This window comes from Haemorhous mexicanus, unplaced genomic scaffold (assembly GCF_027477595.1).
Source record: "Haemorhous mexicanus isolate bHaeMex1 unplaced genomic scaffold, bHaeMex1.pri scaffold_146_ctg1, whole genome shotgun sequence".
Classification (NCBI taxonomy): domain Eukaryota; kingdom Metazoa; phylum Chordata; class Aves; order Passeriformes; family Fringillidae; genus Haemorhous; species Haemorhous mexicanus.
Genome location: NW_026775997.1, coordinates 49919 through 71765, shown reverse-complemented (window position 1 = coordinate 71765; position 21847 = coordinate 49919). Strand labels below are relative to the sequence as shown.

The following is a 21847-nucleotide window of genomic DNA, read 5'->3' as shown; positions in this document are numbered from 1 at the left end:
AAACCAGTATAAACCAGTTCATCCCAGTTCCATTGGGGTGAATGGGGCTGCTGCCCCCAGTGGTCACTGAGGGAACGGCAGCCATTGAAGCGCCAAACCAGTTCAAACCAGTACAAACCAGTAGCTCCCAGTTGCCCCCAGTAAGCCCCCAGTTCATCCCAGTCCCCTCCCAGTAAAAACCAGTACAAACCAGTAACCCCAAATCTCGATTTCCTTCGTTTCACCCATTTTAACCCTTTAACTCCCTCCCAGTTTATCCCAGTCCCTCCCAGTCCCCTCCCAGTAACCCCAAGCCCAAAACCAGTAACTCCAGGTCCCTTCCCAGTACAAACCAGTACAAACCAGTAACCCCAAATCCCCATTTTCCCACCATTTTTAACCCTTTAACTCTTTTCCAGTCCCTCCCAGTCCCTCCCAGTTTGATCCCATTCCCTCCCAGTCCCTCCCAGTTTGATCCCATTCCCTCCCAGTCCCTCCCAGTTTACCCCAAACCCCTCGCAGTCCAAACCGTGCTGTCCCAGTAGAAACCAGTACAAACCAGTAACACCAAGTCCACATTTCCCCCATTTTAACCCTTTAACTCCCTCCCAGTTTAAAGCAGTCCATCCCATTCCCTCCCAGTTTGATCCCAGTCCCTCCCAGTCCCTCCCAGTCCATCCCAGTCCATCCCAGTCCCTCCCAGTCTCCTCCCAGTCCCTCCCATCCTCTCCCAGTCCATCGCAGTCCTTCCCACTCCCTCCCAGTCCCTCCCAGTCCATCCCAATCCCCTCCCAGTCCCTCCCAGTCCCTCCCAGTCCCTCCCACCTCCCTCCCAGTCCATCCCAGTCCCCTCCCAGTTTGATCCCAGTCCCTCCCAATCCCCTCCCAGTCTTTCCCAGTCTCCTCCCAGTCCCTCCCAGTCTTTCCCAGTCTCCTCCCAGTCCCTCCCAGTCTTTCCCAGTCTCCTCCCAGTCCCTCCCAGTCCTTCCCAGTCCATCCCACCCCCATCCCACTCCCTCCCAGTCCCCTCCCATCCTCTCCCAGTCCATCCCAGTCCCTCCCAACCCCATCCCAGTCCCTCCCAGTTCCCTCTCAGGCCATCCCAATCCCCTCCCAGTCCCTCCCAGTCCCCTCCCAGTCCATCCCACCCCCATTCCAGTCCCTCCCAGTCCCTCCCAGTCCCTCCCAGTCCATCCCACTCCCTCCCAGTCCATCCCACTCCCTCCCAGTCCCTCCCAGTTCCCTCCCAGTCCATCCCAATCCCCTCCCAGTCCCTCCCACCCCCATCCCAGTCCTTCCCAGTCCCTCCCAATCTCCTCCCAGTCCCTCCCAGTCCCGTCCCAGTCCCTCCCAATCTCCTCCCAGTCCATCCCAGTCCATCCCAGTCCCTCCCACCCCCATCCCAGTCCCTCCCAGTTCCTCCCACTCCCCTCCCAGTCCCCTCCCAATCCCCTCCCAGTCCCCCCCACTCCCCTCCCAGTTCCCTCCCAGTCCCCTCCCAGTCCATCCCAGTCCCTCCCAGTCCCTCCCAGTCCATCCCAGTCCCTCCCAGTCCCTCCCAGTCCCTCCCAGTCCCCCCCACTCCCCTCCCAGTCCCTCCCAGTCCCTCCCAGTGCTCACCAGTTGCCGGGGCAGCCCCCAGCCGCAGACGGCGCACTCGCAGCGCAGGCGCCTGCGCAGGGCAGCCCTGTCCGGGCAGGACCCCACCGCCTCCACCAGTTCCACCAGTAAGGGCTCCTTACTGGGAGCCGGCAGCAGCCCCAGGCCCAGCTCGCGGCCCAGGCTGGCCACCAGCAAGGCCCGGCCCCAGCTGGCCACGGGCAGGGTGGCCAGGATCTGACGGACCAGGGCCTGGGGGCAGAAACCAGTAGAAACCAGTATAAACCAGTATAAACCAGTATGAACCAGTATAAACCAGTAAGGAAATAAATGAAACCAATAAGGAAAAATCGCAAACCAGTAAGGCCAAACCTCCTCCCAGTTCATCCCAAAAAGCCCAAATTCACTCTCAATTCATCCCAGTTCATCCCAGTAACCATACCAGTATAAACCAGTATAAACCAGTATGAACCAGTATAAACCAGTACGGACTAGTAAAGGAATAAATGAAACCAGTAAGGAAAAATCCCAAACCAGTAAGGCCAAACCTCCTCCCAGTTAATCCCAGTAAGCCCAAATTCACTCCCAGTTCATCCCAGTTCATCCCAGTAACCATACCAGTATAAACCAGTATAAACCAGTATGAACCAGTATGGACCAGTATTGGAATAAATGAAACCAGTAAGGAAAAATCCCAAACCAGTAAGGCCAAACCTCCTCCCAGTTCATCCCAGTAAACCCAAATTCACTCCCAGTTCATCCCAGCAACCATACCAGTATAAACCAGTATAAACCAGTAGGAACCAGTAGAAACCAGTATAAACCAGTAAGGAAATAAATGAACCCAATAATGGAAAACATGAAACCAGTTCATCCCAGTAAGCCCAAATCCACTCCCAGTTCATCCCAGTAACCCTAAATCCACTCCCAATTCATCCCAGTTCACCCCAGTTCATCCCAGTAACCATACCAGTATAAACCAGTATAAACCAGTAAGAAAAAATGCAAAACCAGAACAGAAAAACACAAAACCAGTATGGACCAGTAACCCCAAATCCACTCCCAGTACCCCTAAACCCCCTCCCAGTCCCTCCCAGTCCCTCCCAGTACAAACCAGTAACCCCTAAAACCCCTCCCAGTTCATCCCAGTAACCCCAAATCCCATCCCATACCTTCCCAGTACAAACCAGTAACCCTTAAAACCACTCCCAGTCCCTCCCAGTCCCACCCAGTCCGCCCCAGTACAAACCAGTCCGAACCAGTAACCCTTAAAACCACTCCCAGTCCCTCCCAGTCCCTCCCAGTACAAACCAGTAACCTTTAAAACCCCTCCCAGTTCCCTCCCAGTCCCTCCCAGTACAAACCAGTAACCCCTAAAACCCCTCCCAGTTCATCCCAGTAACCCCAAATCCCATCCCAGTCCTTCCCAGTACAAACCAGTAACTCTTAAACTCCCTCCCAGTCCCTCCCAGTACAAACCAGTAACACCCAAACTCCCTCCCAGTCCCTCCCAGTCCCTCCCAGTCCAAACCAATAACCCCCAAACCCCTTCCCAGTCCCTCCCAGTCCCTCCCAGTCCAAACCAGTAACACCCAAACCCCCTCTCAGTCCCTCCCAGTTCCCTCCCAGTCCCTCCCAGTCCAAACCAGTAACCCTTAAAACCCCTCCCAGTTCCCTCCCAGTTCCCTCCCAGTTCCTCCCAGTCCCTCCCAGTTCCCTCCCAGTCCCTCCCAGTCCATGCCAGTCCCTCCCAGTCCCTCCAGTCCCTCCCAGTACAAACCAGTAACTCTTAAACTCCCTCCCAGTCCCTCCCAGTTCCCTCCCAGTCCCTCCCAGTACAAACCAGTAACCCCCAAACCCCCTCCCAGGTCCTCCGAGTTCCTCCCAGTCCAAACCAGTAACCCTTAAAACCCCTCCCAGTCCCTCCAGTCCCTCCCAGTACAAACCAGTAACCCCTGAAACCCCTCCCAGTTCATCCCAGTAACCCCAAATCCCATCCCAGTCCTTCCCAGTACAAACCAGTATCACCCAAACTCCCATTCCAGTTCCCCTCCAATCCCTCCCAGTCCACCCCAGTACAAACCAGTCCGAACCAGTAACCCTTGAAATCCCTACCAGTCCCTCCCAGTACAAACCAGTACAAACCAGTAACCCTTAAAACCCCTCCCAGTTCCCTCCCAGTCCCTCCCAGTACAAACCAGTAACACCCAAACCCCCTCCCAGTCCCTCCCAGTATAAACCAGTACAAACCAGTAGCCCCCAAACCCCTCCCCAGTCCCTCCCAGTCCCTCCCAGTCCCCACCAGTCACCTGCTGGTCGGGCTGATTGAAGTCCAGCCCTGGCTCCGCCCCCTGCTGCTGACGTAGGCGGAAGGGGCGGAGCCTGAGCCGCTGCAGCTCGCACAGCGCCCCCCAGTGGCTGCCCCGCTGCCGCTGCAGCGCCGCCGCCACGGGGGCGGCCTCGGGGAACCCCAGGCTGGCCAGGAGGCGGAGCTGCACCAGTACAAACCAGTTTGGACCAGTTTGAACCAGTACGGACCAGTATGAACCGGTTTGGACCGGTTTAAACCAGTAAACGCACCAAAACTCCCGTTTTTAAGACCAAAATCTGCCTAATTTGCATATTCTGGACTGGTATAAACCAGTTTGGACCAGTTTGGACCAGTACAAACCAGTATGGACTGGTCTGGACTGGTTTGGATTGGTTTGGACCAGTATAAACCAGTACAAACCAGTAAAGACCCATAAAATTCACCAAAATTCCCATTTTTAACCCTAAATCTGCCTAATTTGCATATTTTTGGACCGGTACAAACCAGTTTGGACCAGTTCGGACCAGTACAAACCAGTATGGACCGGTCTGGACTGGTTAGGATTGGTTTGGACCAGTATAAACCAGTACAAACCAGTAAAGACCCATAAAATTCACCAAAATTCCCATTTTTAACCCAAAATCTGCCTAATTTGCATATTTTGGACCAGTATAAAACACTTTGGACCAGTTTGGACCAGTACAAACCAGTATGGACCGGTCTGGAATGGTTAAATTGGTTTGGACCAGTATACACCAGTACAAACCAGTAAAGACCCAGAAAATTCGCCAAAATTCCCATTTTTAACCCAAAATCTGCCTAATTTGCATATTTTGGACCAGTATAAAACACTTTGGACCAGTTTGGACCAGTACAAACCAGTCTGGACCGGTCTGGACTGGTTAGGATTGGTTTGGACCAGTATAAACCAGTACAAACCAGTAAAGACCCATAAAAATCTCCAAAATTCCAGTTTTTACCCCTAAATTTGCCTAATTTGCATATTTTTGGACCAGTATAAAACACTGTGGACCAGTTTGGACCAGTACAAACCAGTTTGTACCTGTTTAGACTGGTTTGGATTGGTTTGAACCAGTATAAACCAGTACAAACCAGTAAAGACCCATAAAAATCTCCAAAATTTCCATTTTTAACCCAAAATCTGCCTAATTTGCATATTTTGATCCAGTAAAAACCAGTATAAACCAGTTTGGACCAGTACAAACCAGTTTGGACCTGTTTAGACTGGTTTGGATTGGTTTGGACCAGTATAAACCAGTACAAACCAGTAAAAACCCCTAAAATTCACCAAAATTCCCATTTTTAACCCAAAATCTGCCTAATTTGCATATTTTTGGACCGGTACAAACCAGTTTGGACCAGTTCAGACCAGTACCAACCAGTATGGACCGGTCTGGACTGGTTAGGATTGATTTGGACCAGTATAAACCAGTACAAACCAGTAAAGACCCACAAAAATCTCCAAAATTCCAGTTTTTATCCCTAAATCTGCCTAATTTGCATATTTTTGGACTGGTATAAACCAGTTTGGACCAGTTCAGACCAGTACAAACCAGTCTGGACCGGTCTGGACTGGTTAGGATTGGTTTGGACCAGTATAAACCAGTACAAACCAGTAAAGACCCATAAAATTCACCAAAATTCCCATTTTTAACCCAAAATCTGCCTAATTTGCATATTTTTGGACCGGTATAAACCAGTACGGACCAGTTTGGACCAGTACAAACCAGTATGGACTGGTCTGGACTGGTTAGGATTGGTTTGGACCAGTATAAACCAGTACAAACCAGTAAAGACTCATAAAAATCTCCAAAATCCCAGTTTTTATCCCTAAATCTGCCTAATTTGCATATTTTTGGACCAGTATAAACCAGTTCGCACCAGTTCAGACCAGTACAAACCAGTATGGACCGGTCTGGACTGGTTAGGATTGGTTTGGACCAGTATAAACCAGTACAAACCAGTAAAGACCCATAAAAATCTCCAAAACTTCCATTTTTAACCCAAAATCTGCCTAATTTGCACATTTTGATCCAGTAAAAACCAGTATAAACCAGTTTGGACCAGTACAAACCAGTATGGACTAGTTTGGACTGGTTTGGATTGGTTTAAACCAGTATGAACCAGTACAAACCAGTAAAAAAAATTAAAAACCAATAAAATTCACTAAAACCGCCATTTTTAAACAAAATTTGCATAATTTGAATATTTTAAACCAGTATAAACCAGTTTGGACCAGTATGGACCAGTACAAACCAGTCTGGAATGGTCTGGACTGGTTAGGACTGGTTTGGACCAGTATAAACCAGTATAAACCAGTTTAAACCAGTAAAACCCACTTTAAACCCTGCCCATGCCCTTATATGGAGAGTGTAGCCCCTCCCACTCCCTAAGCCCCACCCACACCCCATTTCCCCTCATTTCCTCTAAACCCCAAAGCCCCGCCCCAAATGGTGAAGCCCCGCCCCCAATTCGCACCATATTGTATTTAAGCCCCGCCCCCAAGTTCCACCATTTTGGGCCTCATTTGGGAAGCCCCGCCCCCAAAATGACACCACCTTGTATTTAAATATTAAGCCCCGCCCCCAAATTCCATAAATCTGGACTCAATTTGTGAAGCTCCACCCCCAAAAATTAAGCCCCGCCCCAAATTCCGCCATTTTGGAATGGATTTCCTCCATTTTGGACTTAAATTTTTAAGCCCCACCCCCAAATTGTTGAAGCCCCGCCCCTAATTTCCGCCATTTTTTCACCATGCCCCAACAATTAAAGCTCCGCCCCCAATATTCCACCCAAACTTTAGGCCACGCCTCCAAATTCAGCCATTTTAGATCTAAATTTTTAGGCCACGCCCCTCATTTCCTCCATTTTGAAACCCATTTCCGCCATTTTGGACCCAAATTTTAGGCTCCACCCCCAAATTTCCGCCATTTTGGACATAAATTTTAAGCCCCACCCCCAAATTCTGCCATCTTGAACTCAAATTTTAGGCCCCGCCCCTTAATTCAGCCAGGTGGAATTCAAATTTTAAGCCACGCCCCCAATTTCCTTAATTTGGACCCAATTTCCGCCATTTTCACCCCAAATTTTAAGCCCCGCCCCCAATTCCCACCATATTGTAATGACATTTTAAGCCCCGCCCCCAAGTTCCACCATTTTCGGCCTAATTTGGGAAGCCCCGCCCCCAAAATGACACCACCTTGTATTTAAATATTAAGCCCCGCCCCCAAATTCCATAAATCTGGACTCAATTTGTGAAGCTCCACCCCCAGTTTTTAAGCCCCGCCCCAAATTCAGCCATTTTGGAATGGATTTCCTCCATTTTGGACGTAAATTTTTAAGCCCCACCCCCAAATTGTTGAAGCCCCGCCCCTAATTTCCGCCATTTTTTCACCATGCCCCAACAATTAAAGCTCCGCCCCCAATATTCCACCCAAACTTTAGGCCACGCCTCTAAATTCAGCCATTTTGGATCTAAATTTTTAGGCCACGCCCCTCATTTCCTCCATTTTGAAACCCATTTCCGCCATTTTGGACCCAAATTTTAGGCCCCACCCCCAAATTTCCGCCATTTTGGACATAAATTTTAGGCCCCACCCCCAAATTCTGCCATCTTGAACTCAAATTTTAGGCCCCGCCCCTCAATTCAGCCAGGTTGAATTTGAATTTTAAGCCACGCCCCCAATTTCCTAAATTTGGACCCAATTTCCGCCATTTTCACCCCAAATTTTAAGCCCCGCCCCCAATTCTCACCACTTTCCTCCCAACCTCCAAGCCACGCCCCCTCTCACCTGCTGCTTCCTCCGGCCAATCAGAGCACGGCGAGCCCGCTCCAGCTGCCCCTCCCCCTCCAGCCACGCCCAGGCAGCTTCGGCCAATGAGAACGGCCCCAGGGAGGCCCCGCCCTCTTCTTCCTCAAGCCCCGCCCCCACGAGGGCCTTGAGGACCCCCCCGAGGCGGCTCCGGAAGTGCCGGATTTGGGATTCGGGGCTGGGGGCGGGGCCGGAAGCTTCCGGAAGGTCGGAGAAAGGGGCGGGGCCAAGGGATTCCGGGGGGAGCCCCTGGGATTCGGCGGCCTGGGGGGAGGGGAGAGAAAATTCCGGAAAAAAATCCAAAAATTCACCAAAAATTCGACAAAAATCCTCAAATTTTCACCAAAATTCCCCAAATTTCCCCCAAAATCTTTTCAAATCCTTCCCTAAGATCCACAAAATACCCAAAATTTCCCAAAATTTCCCAAAATTCACCAAATTTACCCCAAAAATGCCCTGAAATTCCTCCCAAAATTCCCTAAAATGGCCCAAATCTGCCTCAAAATTCCTCCCAAAAATCCCAAAATTTTCAAAAATTTTCTCAAAATCCCCCAAATTTCCCCCAAAATCTCCTGAAATCCATTCCAAATTTACCCAAATTCTACAAAAAATTTCCCAAATTCACTCAAATTTTTCCAAAATTGACCAAATTTCCCCCAAAATCTCCTGAAATCCATTCCATCATTTCATTATTTCCCCAAAATTCCACAAAAATTTCCCCAAATTTTCAAAAACTTCCTAAATCTCCCCAAAAATCTCCTCAAATTCATTCCAAAAATTACCAAATTTCTCAAAATTAAGAAAAATTCCCCAAAATTCCCCAAATTCTCCAAAAATCCCCTCAAGCCCATCCCAAAAAAACCCATAAAAATTCCAAAATTTTCCAAGAATTTCCCCCAAAATTTCCACAAAAAAATTATAAAAATTCCCTAAAACTGTCCAAGTTTCCCCCAAAATTTCCCAAAATTCCATAACAATTCATAAAACTCCCCAAAATCGCTCAAATTTTCCCCAAAATCTCCTGAAATTCCTCCCAAAATTCCACAAAAATTCCCAAAATTTCCCAAAATTCCCCCAAATTTCCTCAGATCCCTCCCGAAATCCCCCTAAAATTCCCCCAAAATCCCCAAATTTCTCCCAAAATCTTCTCAAACCCCTTCAAAAATTTCACCAAAACTCCAAAAAATCCCAAATTCCTGGAAATTCCTCCCGAAATTCCCCAAATTTTCCCCAAAATGCCCCAAATTTCCGCCATTTTCCCCCCTCCCCCTCACCCTGACCAGCTCCACCAGGCGCCGCCCGTCCTCCAGAAGCTTCCGCTGCCGCAAAGCATCACGGGAAGGGGCGGGGCCGCACCCGGAAGTGAGCTCAGCACACCCGGAAGTGCCGCTTGCAACACCACCGGTCGAATCCTCAACACCGGAAGTGGCTTTTCCAACACCGGAAGTAGAATGTTGAACACCGGAAGTGGAATCGCCAGCACCGGAAGTGGCTTTTGTGATGCCAGAGGATGATGTGGCAATACCGGAAGTGGAATTGCCGGCACCGGAAGTCGGTTTTGTCAAACCGGAAGTGGCATCAGCAGACCCGGAAGTGGAGTTAGCAACACCGGAAGAGGCAGAGCCAGACCCGGAAGTTGTTGAAATTCCACCGGAAGAGGCGGAGTCGGACCCGGAAGTGACACCAACAACCCCATGGGTGGGCGTGGTCACTCCCAAAGTGACGTCATCTAAAGGGGCGTGGTCAGCACCGCACATCTCGCACTCGGGGGCGTGGCCTCTGTTCAGGAAGGTGCAGCGGGGGCAGGGCCAGAGCTGGGAGGGGGCGGGGCTTGCCTGGCCAACAGAAATTCGCAAATTTCACCCAAAATTTCCCTTTTTTTCACCCAAAATTTCCTTTTTTTCACCCAAAATTACCTTTTTTCCCCCTAATTCCCCTTTTTCCCCCCCAAACCTCCCTTTTTTTCCGACAAAAATTCATTTTTTCCTCTCAAATTTTCTTTTTTTGCCCAAAAATTCCAATTTTTCCTCCATTTTTTCCTCCTAAAAATCCCCATTTTGAAACAAAATTTCAACTCTTTTTTATTATTTCCAAAATTCATTTTTTTCTCTTTTAAACCCAATGATTCCCTTCCAAAATTCCAATTTTTCTCCTGAATCTCCCGATTTTTGTACAAAAATTCCATTTTTTTAGGATAAAATTCCCTCTTGTAGAAAATTTCCCAATTTTTAGTCGAAAATTTCATTTTTTCACCCAAAACCTCCGATTCTCTTCAGATAAAAATCCATTTTTTTCCCTAAAAATTCCTATTTTTGCTCCTAAAAATGTAATTTTCATTCCTAAACTACCAATTATTGGATAAAAATGTCATTTTTAACTGCTAATATTCTCAATTTTTGCCAAAAATTTCAATTTTTTTAATAAAATTTTTCACCTGGGACCTCTGTGCCAAATAAAAATCCCCATTTTTGCCTAAAAACTCCCAATTTTTGCACAAAATTTCCATTTTTTTGGTTTAAAATTCCCATTTTTCTGAAATCTCCCAAATGTCATTTAAAACATTTCATTTTTTTCCATAAAAATTCCATTTTTTTCCCTAAACTTTCCTATTTTGCTTCTTAAAATTCATTTTTTTTCTTAAAGTCCCACTTTATTAATAAAATTTTCATTTTTGCTCTAAATCTTCCCAATTTTTTCCTCAAATTCCCATTTTTTAAATAAAATTCCCCATTCCTTACCTGGGGCCTCATCCCAAATCAAAATTCCCATTTTTTCCCTAAAAACTCACATTTTTTTTACCAAAACTTCAATTTTTTTCTATGTAAAACTCCCAATTTTTTCACAAAAAATTCCATTTTTTGGCAAAAAATTCCCTTTTCTTATAAAGCCCCCAATTTTAAGTACAAAAATTCCATTTTCTTGCACAAAAATTCCATTTTTTTCATAGGAAAAGCAATACAAAATTCCATTTTTTTCCCTAAAAATTCCAATTTTTGCTCCTAAAAATTCAATTTTTTTTCTCAATTCCCACTGTTTTGATAAAAATTTCTTTTTTTGTCTAAAAAATCCAAATTTTTTTCCCAAAATTTCTATTTTTAAATAAAATTTCTCACCTGGGGCATCCGTGTCGTTTAAAATTCCCATTTTTTGCCTAAAATCTGTAATTTTTTTCCAAAAATTCCATTTTTTCTCTTAAAACCTCCCAAATTTTCTACAAAAATTCCATTTTTAGGTTAAAAACTCCCTTTTTTTATAAAACCCCTAATTTTTAGTAGACAAATCCTATTTTTTCTTAGAAAAATTCCAATTTTTTTCACATAAAATTCCATTTTTTCCCCAAAAATTCCCATTTTTCCTGTTAAAAATTCCATTTTTTCCCCCTAAACTCCCAATTTTTGGATAAAATGTTCATTTTTCGCTCTCACTATTCCCATTTCTCCCCCCAAAATTTGGATTTGTTCTGGAATGTTCCTCACCTGGGGTCTCCGTGCCAGCCGGGGTCTCTCGCACACCTGGCACAGGACGTTGGGGGAGGGGTTCCGGAAGGTGCAGCTGCGACACGCCCAGCCCCGCCCCTCCCCCACCCCCTCCTCACCTGCAACAAAAAACATTTTTTCCACCAAAATTCCCAAATTTTCCCCCCCAAAATTCCCATTTTTTCCCCCCAAAATTCCCATTTTTCCCCCCCAAAATTCCCATTTTTCCCCCGTAACTCCCAATTTTTTTTCCCCAAAATTCCCATTTTTTCCCCCCAAAATTCCAATTTTTTCCCCCCAAAATTCCCAATTTTCCCCCCCAAAATTCCCATTTTCCCCCCAAAATTCCCAATTTTTTTTCCGCAAAATTCCCATTTTTTTCCCCCAAAATTCCCATTTTTTCCTCCCAAAATTTCAAAATTTTCCCCCCATAATTCCCAATTTTTCCTCCCCACAAAATTCATATTTCCCCCCAAAAATTCCAATTTTTTCCCCCCAAAATTCCCAATTTTTTTTCCCTCAAAATTCCCATTTTTCCCCCCAAAATTCCCAATTTTTCCCCCAAAAATTCCAAATTTCCCCCCCAAAATTCCCAATTTTTCCTTCCAAAATTCCCATTTTTCCCCTAAAATTCCCAATTTTTCCTCCCCAAAATTCCCATTTTCCCCCCCAAAATTCCCAATTTTTTCTCCCCAAAATTCCCATTTTTCCCCCCAAAATTCCCACTTTTTCCCCCATAATTCCCAAATTTTTCCCCCCATAATTCCCAATTTTTCCCCCCAAAATTCCCATTTTTCCCCCAAAATTCCCATTTTTCCCCCCAAAATTCCAAATTTTTCCAACCAAAATTCCAAATTTTTCCCCCCCAAAATTCCCATTTTTCCCCCCCAAAATTCCCATTTTTCCCCCCAAAATGTCAAAATTTTCCCCCCAAAATTCAAAATTTTCCCCCCCGAAATTCCCAATTTTTTCGCCCCAAAATTCCCATTTCTCCCAAAAATTTCAAAATTTTCCCCCCAAAATTCCAAATTTTTTTTCCCCAAAATTCCCATTTTTCCCCATAATTCCCAAATTTTTACCCCCAAAATTCCCATTTTCCCCCCCAAAATTCCCATTTTTCCCCCATAATTCCCAAATTTTTCCCCCCATAATTCCCAAATTTTTCCCCCCAAAATTCCCAATTTTTCCCCCCAAAATTCCCAATTTTTCCCCCAAAATTCCCAATTTTTCCCCCCAAAATTCCCATTTTTTTCCCACAAAATGCCCTTTTTTTCCCCCAAAATTCCCATTTTTTCCCCAAAATTCCCAATTATTTTTTTCCCCAAAATTCCCAATTTTTCCCCCCAAAATTCCCAAATTGTTTCCCCCGTACCGGCCGGGAGGAGCGGGGCCCGAGCAGGGAGAGCCTCCGACAGCAGCGGCCACTGCAGGGGAGCCAGAGAGCACCAGTAGGGACCAGTACGGACCAGTATGGACCAGTATGGACCAGTATGGACCAGTATGGACCAGTATGGACCGGTATGGACCAGTATGGACCAGTATGGACCAGTATGGACCGGTACAGACCAGTATGGACCAGTATGGACCAGTATGGACCAGTATGGACCGGTATGGACCGGTATGGACCAGTATGCACCGGTATGGACCGGTACGGACCAGTACGGACCAGTACGGACCAGTACGGACCAGTATGGACCGGTACGGACCAGTACGGACCAGTATGGACCAGTATGGACCGGTATGGACCAGTACGGACCAGTAGGGACCAGTATGGACCGGTACGGATCAGTACGGACCAGTATGGACCAGTATGGACCAGTATGGACCAGTATGGACCGGTATGGACCGGTATGGACCAGTATGGACAAGTATGGACCGGTATGGACCAGTATGGGCCAGTATGGACCAGTATGGACCGGTACGGATCAGTATGGACCAGTATGGACCAGTACGGACCGGTATGGACCAGTATGGGCCACTATGGACCAGTATGGACCGGTATGGACCGGTATGGACCGGTATGGACCGGTATGGACCAGTACAGACCAGTATGGACCAGTATGGACCAGTATGGACCAGTACGGACCAGTATGGACCGGTATGGACCAGTATGGACCAGTATGGACCAGTATGGACCGGTACAGACCAGTATGGACCGGTATGGACCAGTATGGACCAGTATGGACCGGTATGGACCGGTATGGACCAGTATGCACCGGTATGGACCGGTACGGACCAGTACGGACCAGTACGGACCAGTACGGACCAGTATGGACCGGTACGGACCAGTACGGACCAGTATGGACCAGTATGGACCGGTATGGACCAGTACGGACCAGTATGGACCAGTATGGACCGGTATGGACCGGTATGGACCAGTATGGACCGGTATGGACCAGTACGGACCAGTACGGACCAGTACGGACCAGTATGGACCAGTACGGACCAGTATGGACCAGTATGGACCGGTATGGACCAGTATGGACCAGTACGGACCAGTATGGACCGGTATGGACCAGTATGGACCAGTATGGACCAGTATAAACCAGTATGGACCAGTATGGACCAGTATGGACCGGTATGGACCAGTATGTACCGGTATGGACCAGTATGGACCAGTACGGACCAATATGGACCAGTACGGACCGGTATAAACCAGTATGGACTGGTATGGACCAGTATGGACTGGTATGGACCAGTATGGACCAGTACGGACCAGTATGGACCAGTACGGACCAGTACGGACCAGTACGGACCGGTATGGACCAGTATGGACCGGTATGGACCGGTATGGACCAGTATGGACCAGTATGGACCAGTATGGACCAGTATGGACCGGTATGGACCAGTATGTACCGGTATGGACCAGTATGGACCAGTACGGACCAGTATGGACCAGTACGGACCGGTATAAACCAGTATGGACTGGTATGGACCAGTATGGACTGGTATGGACCAGTATGGACCAGTACGGACCAGTATGGACCAGTACGGACCAGTACGGACCAGTACGGACCGGTATGGACCAGTATGGACCGGTATGGACCGGTATGGACCAGTATGGACCAGTATGGACCAGTATGGACCAGTATGGACCGGTATGGACCAGTATGGACCAGTATGGACCAGTATGAACCAGTCTAAACCAGTCTAAACCAGTATAAATGGTGCCCTCCCAGTTCCTTCCCAGTTTTCTCCCAGTTCAAACCAGTATAAACCAGTACAAACCATTGCCCTCCCAGTCCCCTCCCACCTAAAACCAGTAGAAACCAGTTCAAACCAGTTTAGCAGCTTCCACTTCCCTCCCAGTATAAACCAGTATAAACCAGTCCCCTCCCAGTTCCCTCCCAATTTTTTCCCAGTATAAACCAGTAAAACCAGTCTAAACCAGTTCAAACCAGTATAAACCAGTTCAAACCAGTATAAACCGGTCTTGCCTGGTCTCCTCCCAGTATAAACCAGTAAGCCCCAGTCCCCTCCCTGTCCCTTTCCAGTTAAAACCAGTTCAAACTAGTAAAACCAGTATAAACCAGTATAAACCAGTTCAAACCAGTATAAACCAGTACAAACCAGTCTCACCTCATCCTCTCCCAGTAAGATCTGGGTGAAGAACTGGGGGTTCGGGTGTTGGTTCTGGTGGGGGAGGGGAAAAACCAGTAAAAACCAGTACAAACCAGTACGGACCAGTAAAACCAGTAAAAACCAGTACAAACCAGTATGGACCAGTAAAACCAGTATGAACCAGTACAAACCAGTATAAAGCAGTGTAAAAAAATCTCACTTTTCCCAATTTTTATCCCTGTAACTCCTTCCCAGTGCCACCACATCCCATCCCAGTACAAACCAGTACAAACCAGTAACCCCCAGTCCCCTCCCAGTACAAACCAGCAACCCCCAGTCCCAAACCAGTACAAACCAGTACAAACCAGTACAAACCAGTAACCCCAAACCCCCATTTCCCCCCATTTTTAACCCTTTTTTCCCCATTTTTCCCCATTTCCCCCTCCCAGTCCCCTCCCAGTCCCTCCCAGTACAAACCAGTAACCCCCAGTCCCAAACCAGTACAAACCAGTACAAACCAGTAACCCCAAACCCCCATTTCCCCCATTTTTAACCCTTTCTTCCCCATTTTCCCCCCGTTTTTCCCCATTTTTCCCCCATTTCCGCCCTCCCAGTCCCTCCCAGTGCCTCCCAGTATAAACCAGTTCAAACCAGTAACTCCCAGTCCCAAACCAGTCCAAACCAGTAACCCCAAATCCCCATTTTCCCCCCATTTTTAACCCTTTTTTTCCCATTTTTTCCCTTTTTTTCCCCATTTTTCCCCCATTTCCCCCCTCCCAGTCCCCTCCCAGTCCCTCCCAGTACAAACCAGTAACCCCCAGTCCCAAACCAGTACAAACCAGTACAAACCAGTAACCCCAAACCCCAATTTTCCTCCATTTTTAACCCTTTCTTCCCCATTTTTCCCCATTTTAACCCATTCCCCCCCTCCCGGTGCCCTCCCAGTGCCCTCCCAGTATAAACCAGTCCAAACCAGTAACCCCCAGTCCCAAACCAGTACAAACCAGTACAAACCAGTAACCCCAAACCCCCATTTCCCCCATTTTCCTCCATTTTTAACCCCTTTTTCCCCATTTTCCCCCATTTTTTCCCCATTTCTCCCCTCCCAGTCCCTCCCAGTGCCTCCCAGTATAAACCAGTTCAAACTAGTAGACCCCCAAGTCCCAAACCAGTACAAACCAGTAACCCCAAACCCCCATTTTCCCCCATTTTTAACCCTTTCTTCCCCATTTTTCCCCCATTTTTCCCCATTTTTTCCCATTTCCCCCTCGCCAGTCCCTCCCAGTGCCCTCCCACTATAAACCAGTTCAAACCAGTAACCCCCAGTCCCAAACCAGTACAAACCAGTACAAACCAGTAACCCCAAACCCCCATTTTCCTCCATTTTTAACCCTTTTTTTCCCCTTTTTTTTCCCCATTTTTCCCCATTTCCCCTCTCCCAGTCCCTCCCAGTGCCTCCCAGTATAAACCAGTTCAAACCAGTAACCCCCAGTCCCAAACCAGTACAAACCAGTACAAACCAGTACAAACCAGTAACCCCAAACCCCATTTTCCTCCATTTTTAACCCTTTCTTCCCCATTTTTCCCCCATTTTTCCCCATTTTTTTCCCCATTTCCCCCCTCCCAGTGCCCTCCCAGTGCCCTCCCAGTATAAACCAGTCCCTCCAGTCCCAAACCAGTACAAACCAGTAACCCCAAACCCCATTTTCCCCCATTTTTAACCCTTTTTTTCCCATTTTTTCCCTTTTTTTCCCCATTTTTCCCCCATTTCCCCCCCTCTCAGTGCCCTCCCAGTATAAACCAGTTCAAACCAGTAACCCCCAGTCCCAAACCAGTACAAACCAGTAACCCCAAACCCCCATTTTCCTCCATTTTTAACCCTTTCTTCCCCATTTTTCCCCATTTTTTCCCGTTTTTTCCCCCATTTCCCCTCTCCCAGTCCCTCCCAGTCCCTCCCAGTATAAACCAGTCCAAACCAGTAACCCCCAGTCCCAAACCAGTACAAACCAGTAACCCCAAACCTGCATTTCCCCCATTTCCCTCCATTTTTAACCCTTTCTTCCCCGTTTTTTCCCATTTTTTCCCCATTTTCCCCCCATTCCCCCCCCTCCCGGTGCCCTCCCAGTTCCTCCCAGTACAAACCAGTAACCCCCAGTCCCAAACCAGTACAAACCAGTACAAACCAGTAACCCCAAACCCCCATTTCCCCCATTTCCCTCCATTTTTAACCCTTTCTTCCCCATTTTTTCCCATTTTTTTCCCCCATTTCCCCCCTCCCAGTGCCCTCCCAGTCCCTCCCAGTATAAACCAGTACAAACCAGTAACTCCCAGTCCCAAACCAGTACAAACCAGTAACCCCAAACCCCCATTTTCCTCCATTTTTAACCCTTTTTTTCCCTTTTTTTTCCCCATTTTTTCCCATTTTTCCCCCATTTCCCCCCACCCAGTCCCTCCCAGTCCCGCCCAGTACAAACCAGTAACCCCCAGTCCCAAACCAGTACAAACCAGTAACCCCAAATCCCCATTTTCCCCAGTTTTTAACCCTTTCTCCCCTATTTTTCCCCATTTTTTCCCCATTTTTCCCCATTTTCCCCCCATTTCCCCCCTCCCGGTGCCCCTCCCAGTGCCCTCCCAGTATAAACCAGTCCAAACCAGTAACCCCCAGTCCCAAACCAGTCTAAACCAGTAACCCCCAGTCCCCATTTTCCCCCATTTTTAACCCTTTCTTACCCATTTTTTCCCCATTTTCCCCCATTTCCCCCCTCCCGGTGCCCTCCCAGTGCCCTCCAGTATAAACCAGTCCAAACCAGTAAGAGCAGGTCCAGCTCAGCCCGCAGCACCAGGACGTCGGCGGTGACGGCGGCCACCAGGGGGGGGTGGGGCCCGTGGGGGGGAGGGGGGAAGCTCAGCCCCTCCCCCGACTCCTCCGTTGTAGCCCAGGAGCTTCAGCACGGCCCGGCCGCCCTGCCAACTGGGAGTTACTGGTTTGTACTGGGAGGGCACTGGGAGGGCACTGGGAGGGGACTGGAGGGACTGGGAGGGCACTGGGAGGGACTGGGAGGGGGGAAAATGGGGAAAAATGGGGGAAAAAACTGGAAAAATGGGAAAAAAATGGGGATTTGGGGTTACTGGTTTGGACTGGTTTGGGACTGGGGGTTACTGGTTTGTACTGGTTTGGGGTCTGGGGTTACTGGTTTGGACTGGGAGGGCACTGGGAGGGCACTGGGAGGGGGGAAATGGGGAAAAAATGGGGAAAAAAATGGAAAAAATGGGGGGAAAATTGGTTAAAAATGGGGGGAAATGGGAGTTTGGAGTTACTGGTTTGGACTGGTTTGGGATTGTGGGTTACTGGTTTGGACTGGGAGGGACTGGGAGGGGGGAAATGGGGGAAAAATGGGAAAAAATGGAAAAAATGGGGAAATTTTGGGGGGAAAAATGGAGATTTTGGGGAAAAAATGGGGATTTTTTTGTTAAAAAAAGAAGGGATTTTGGGAAAAAAATGTGAATTTTTGGGGGAAAAATTGAATTTTTTTTGGGGAAAAATAGAAATTTTAGGATTGCAAAAGAAATTGTGAAATTTGCAATGAGTTTGTGAGGCGTTTAATGGGGAGAAAAGGCAAAATTTTGGGGATAAAAAATGAAATTTTGGTTAAAATGGGATTTTTTTGGGGGGGAAAATGGAAATTTGGGTGAAAAAAGAGAATTTTTAGGTTTCAGAAAAATGTTGGAATTCTTAGAATATTTTTGTGGTCGCAACAGAATTTTGATGTGGAAAAAAATTCAATTTTGGCTTGAAAAAAAATCGAATTTTTGGCCGAAAAAAATTGAATTTTTGGCCGGAAAAAATTGAATTTTTGGGGGAAGGAAAATGGGATTTTTGAGGGGAAAAAAGGAGATTTTGGGGAATTTTTTGGGGGGAATTCTGACCTGGATGGCTCCGACGGTGGATTTGAAGACGGGGTTGCCAAAACGAACCCCCCTCCAGTGGCGAGGGGGGGCGGGGGCTCAGAAGGTTCCGGCCGTACTTTTCTAGAATGTTCAGCGCCGTCCGCAGCTGCTGCAGCCCCAGGGGGAGACCCTGGGGGGTCTTGGGGGGGGGAAAAATGGGAATTTTGGGGGTTGGGGGAGAGAGGGGGAAAGTTTGGGGGGAATTAAGGGGAAAAAGAAGGGAAAATTGTAGAGGGAAAGGGAAATAAGGGGTTAAAAAAATCCACAAATTCAGCCCAAAAAATCCCCAAAATTCACCCCAAAAACCACCAAAATTCACCCCAAAAAATCACCAAAATTCACCCCAAAATACCCCAAAAAATCACATTAAAATCCCCCAAAATCGCCCCAAAAATCCCCAAAATTCACCCCAAAAAATGCCAAAAAAATCACCCAAAAATCCCCAAAATTCACCCAAAAAATCACCAAAATTCACGCCAAAAATCCCCAAAAAATCACACGAAAATCCCCCAAAATCACCCCAAAAATCTCCAAAATTCACCCCAAAAATCCCCCCAAAAAATCATACGAAAATCCCCCAAAATCACCCCAAAAAATCCCCTCAAAATCGCCCAAAAAATCCACAAAATTCACCCCAAAAATCCCCCAAAAAATCACCCAAAAATCCCCAAAATCACCCCAAAAATCCACAAAATTCACCCCAAAAATTCCCCCCAAAATCGCCCAAAAATCACCAAAATTCACCCAAAAAATCACCAAAATTCACCCAAAAAATCACCAAAAATCCCCAAAATTCACCCGAAAAAATCACCCCAAAATCACCAAAATCGCCTAAAAAATTGTGGAAAGTTCATCCCCAAAATGCAGAAAATTTACCCCAAAATCCCTAAAAAATCCACCCAGAAATTCCCAAAATTGCAGCCCCAGGGGGAGACCCTGGGGGGTCTTGGGGGGGAAAAATGGGAATTTTGGGGGTTGGGGGAGAGAGGGGGAAAAATTTGGGGGGAATTAAGGGAAAAAAAGGGAAAATTGTAGAGGGAAAGGGAAATAAGGGGTTAAAAAATCCGTCAGGGTTTACCCAAAAAATCAACAAAATTCACCCCAAAAATCACCAAAAAATCACACTAAAATCCCCCAAAATCACCCCAAAAATCCACAAAATTCACCCCAAAAAATCCCCAAAAAAATCACCCAAAAATCCCCAAAATTCACCCAAAAAATCACCAAAATTCACCAAAATCCACCAAAATTCACCCCAAAAAATGCCAAAAAATCACCCAAAAATTCCCAAAATTCACCCCAAAAATCACCAAAATTACCCCAAAAATCCCCCAAAAAATAACATTAAAATCCCCCAAAATCACCCAAAAAATCACCAAAATTCACCCCCAAAAATCCCCCAAAAAATCACATTAAAATCCCCCAAAATCACCCCAAAAATCCACAAAATTTACCCAAAAAATCCCCCCAAAATCGCCCAAAAAAATCACCAAAAATCACCCAAAAAATCACCAAAAATCCCCAAAATTCACCCCAAAAAAATCACCCCAAAATCACCAAAAATCGCCTAAAAAAATCGTGGCAAAATTCACCCAAAAATGCAGAAAATTTACCCCAAAATCCCTAAAAAATCCACCCAGAAATTCCCAAAATTGCAGCCCCAGGGGGAGACCCTGGGGGGTCTTGGGGGGGAAAAATGGAATTTTGGGGGTTGGGGGAGAGAGGGGAAAGTTTGGGGGGAATTAAGGGGGAAAAGAAGGGAAAATTGTAGAGGGAAAGGGAAATAAGGGGGTTAAAAAAATCCGTCAGGGTTTACCCAAAAAATCACCAAAATTCACCCCAAAAATCACCAAAATTCACCCCAAAAATCCACAAAATTCACCCCAAAATTCCACTAAAAATCACCCAAAAAATCCCCAAAATTCACCCCAAAATCACCAAAAAATCCCCCCAAAATTGCCCAAAAATCACCTAAAAAATCCCCAAAATTCACCCAAAAAATCACCAAAATTCACCCCAAAAATCCCCAAAAAATCACACTAAAATCCCCCAAAATCACCCCAAAAATCCACAAAATTCACCCCAAAAAATCCCCCAAAAAATCACATTAAATCCCCCAAAATCACCCCAAAAATCCCCAAAATTCACCCCAAAAAAATCCCCAAAATTCACCCAAATATCCCCAAAAATTCACCAAAAATTCCATCCAAAAATCCCCAAAATTAACCCAAAAAATCCCAGAACAATCAACAAAAAATCACCTAGAAAAATGTCCAAAATTCACCCAAAAAATCACCCAAAAATTCACAAAGTTCACCCAAAAAAATCACCAAAAAAATCACAAAAAAAAACCCCCAAAAAATCACACTAAAATCCCCCAAAATCACCCCAAAAATCCCCAAAATTCACCCCCAAAAATGCCCAAAATTCACCCTAAAAATGCCCAAAATTCATCCTAAAAATCCCCAAAAAATCACACTAAAATTCCCAAAAAATCACCCCAAAAATCACCAAAATTCACCCCAAAAAAATCCTCCAAAAATCACCCAAAAATCACCTAAAAAGTCCCCAAAATTCACCCCAAAAATCCACAAAATTCACCCCAAAAATTCCCCCCAAAATCGCCCAAAAAATCACCAAAATTCACCCAAAAAATCACCAAAAATCCCCAAAATTCACCCCAAAAAAATCCCAAAAAATCACCAAAAATCACCTAAAAAATCGTGGCAAAATTCACCCCAAAATGCAGAAAATTTACCCCAAAATCCCTAAAAAATCCACCCAGAAAATTCCCAAAATTGCAGCCCCAGGGGGAGACCCTGGGGGGTCTGGGGGGAAAAAATGGGAATTTTGGGGGTTGGGGGAGAGAGGGGGAAAGTTTGGGGGGAATTAAGGGGAAAAAAAGGGAAAATTGTAGAGGGAAAGGGAAATAAGGGGTTAAAAAAATCCACAAATTCAGCCCAAAAAATCACCAAAAATCACCCCTAAAATCACCAAAATTCACCCCAAAAATCCCAAAAATTCACCCCAAAAATCCCAAAAAAATCACACTAAAATCTCCTAAAATCACCCCAAGAATCCCCAAAATTCACCCAAAAAATCCCCAAAATTCACCCAAATATCCCCAAAAATTCACCCAA

General features: G+C 46.4%; 1 protein-coding gene across 4 annotated transcripts in view; it reads right to left on the bottom strand.

Annotated features, from left to right (window-relative positions):
• The window catches only part of LOC132322820 (E3 ubiquitin-protein ligase RNF31-like), a 33319-nt gene that overhangs the window by 6310 nt on the left and 5162 nt on the right, over positions 1-21847 (bottom strand). For 2 of the 4 annotated variants that reach the window (XM_059837525.1, XM_059837526.1), the window contains exons 4-11: positions 18687-18846; positions 14778-14831; positions 12571-12622; positions 11199-11234; positions 8997-9557; positions 7702-7986; positions 3888-4070; positions 1600-1830 (exon numbers count right to left, since the gene is read on the bottom strand). In XM_059837525.1, coding sequence (XP_059693508.1) covers positions 1600-1830; positions 3888-4070; positions 7702-7986; positions 8997-9557; positions 11199-11234; positions 12571-12622; positions 14778-14831; positions 18687-18846 — 1562 coding nt within the window. Of the gene's footprint in view, positions 1-1599; positions 1831-3887; positions 4071-7701; positions 7987-8996; positions 9558-11198; positions 11235-12570; positions 12623-14777; positions 14832-17566; positions 17724-18686; positions 18847-19583; positions 19653-21847 lie in introns of all 4 variants that reach the window. The other 2 variants (XM_059837527.1, XM_059837528.1) reach the window with 2 other exon arrangements.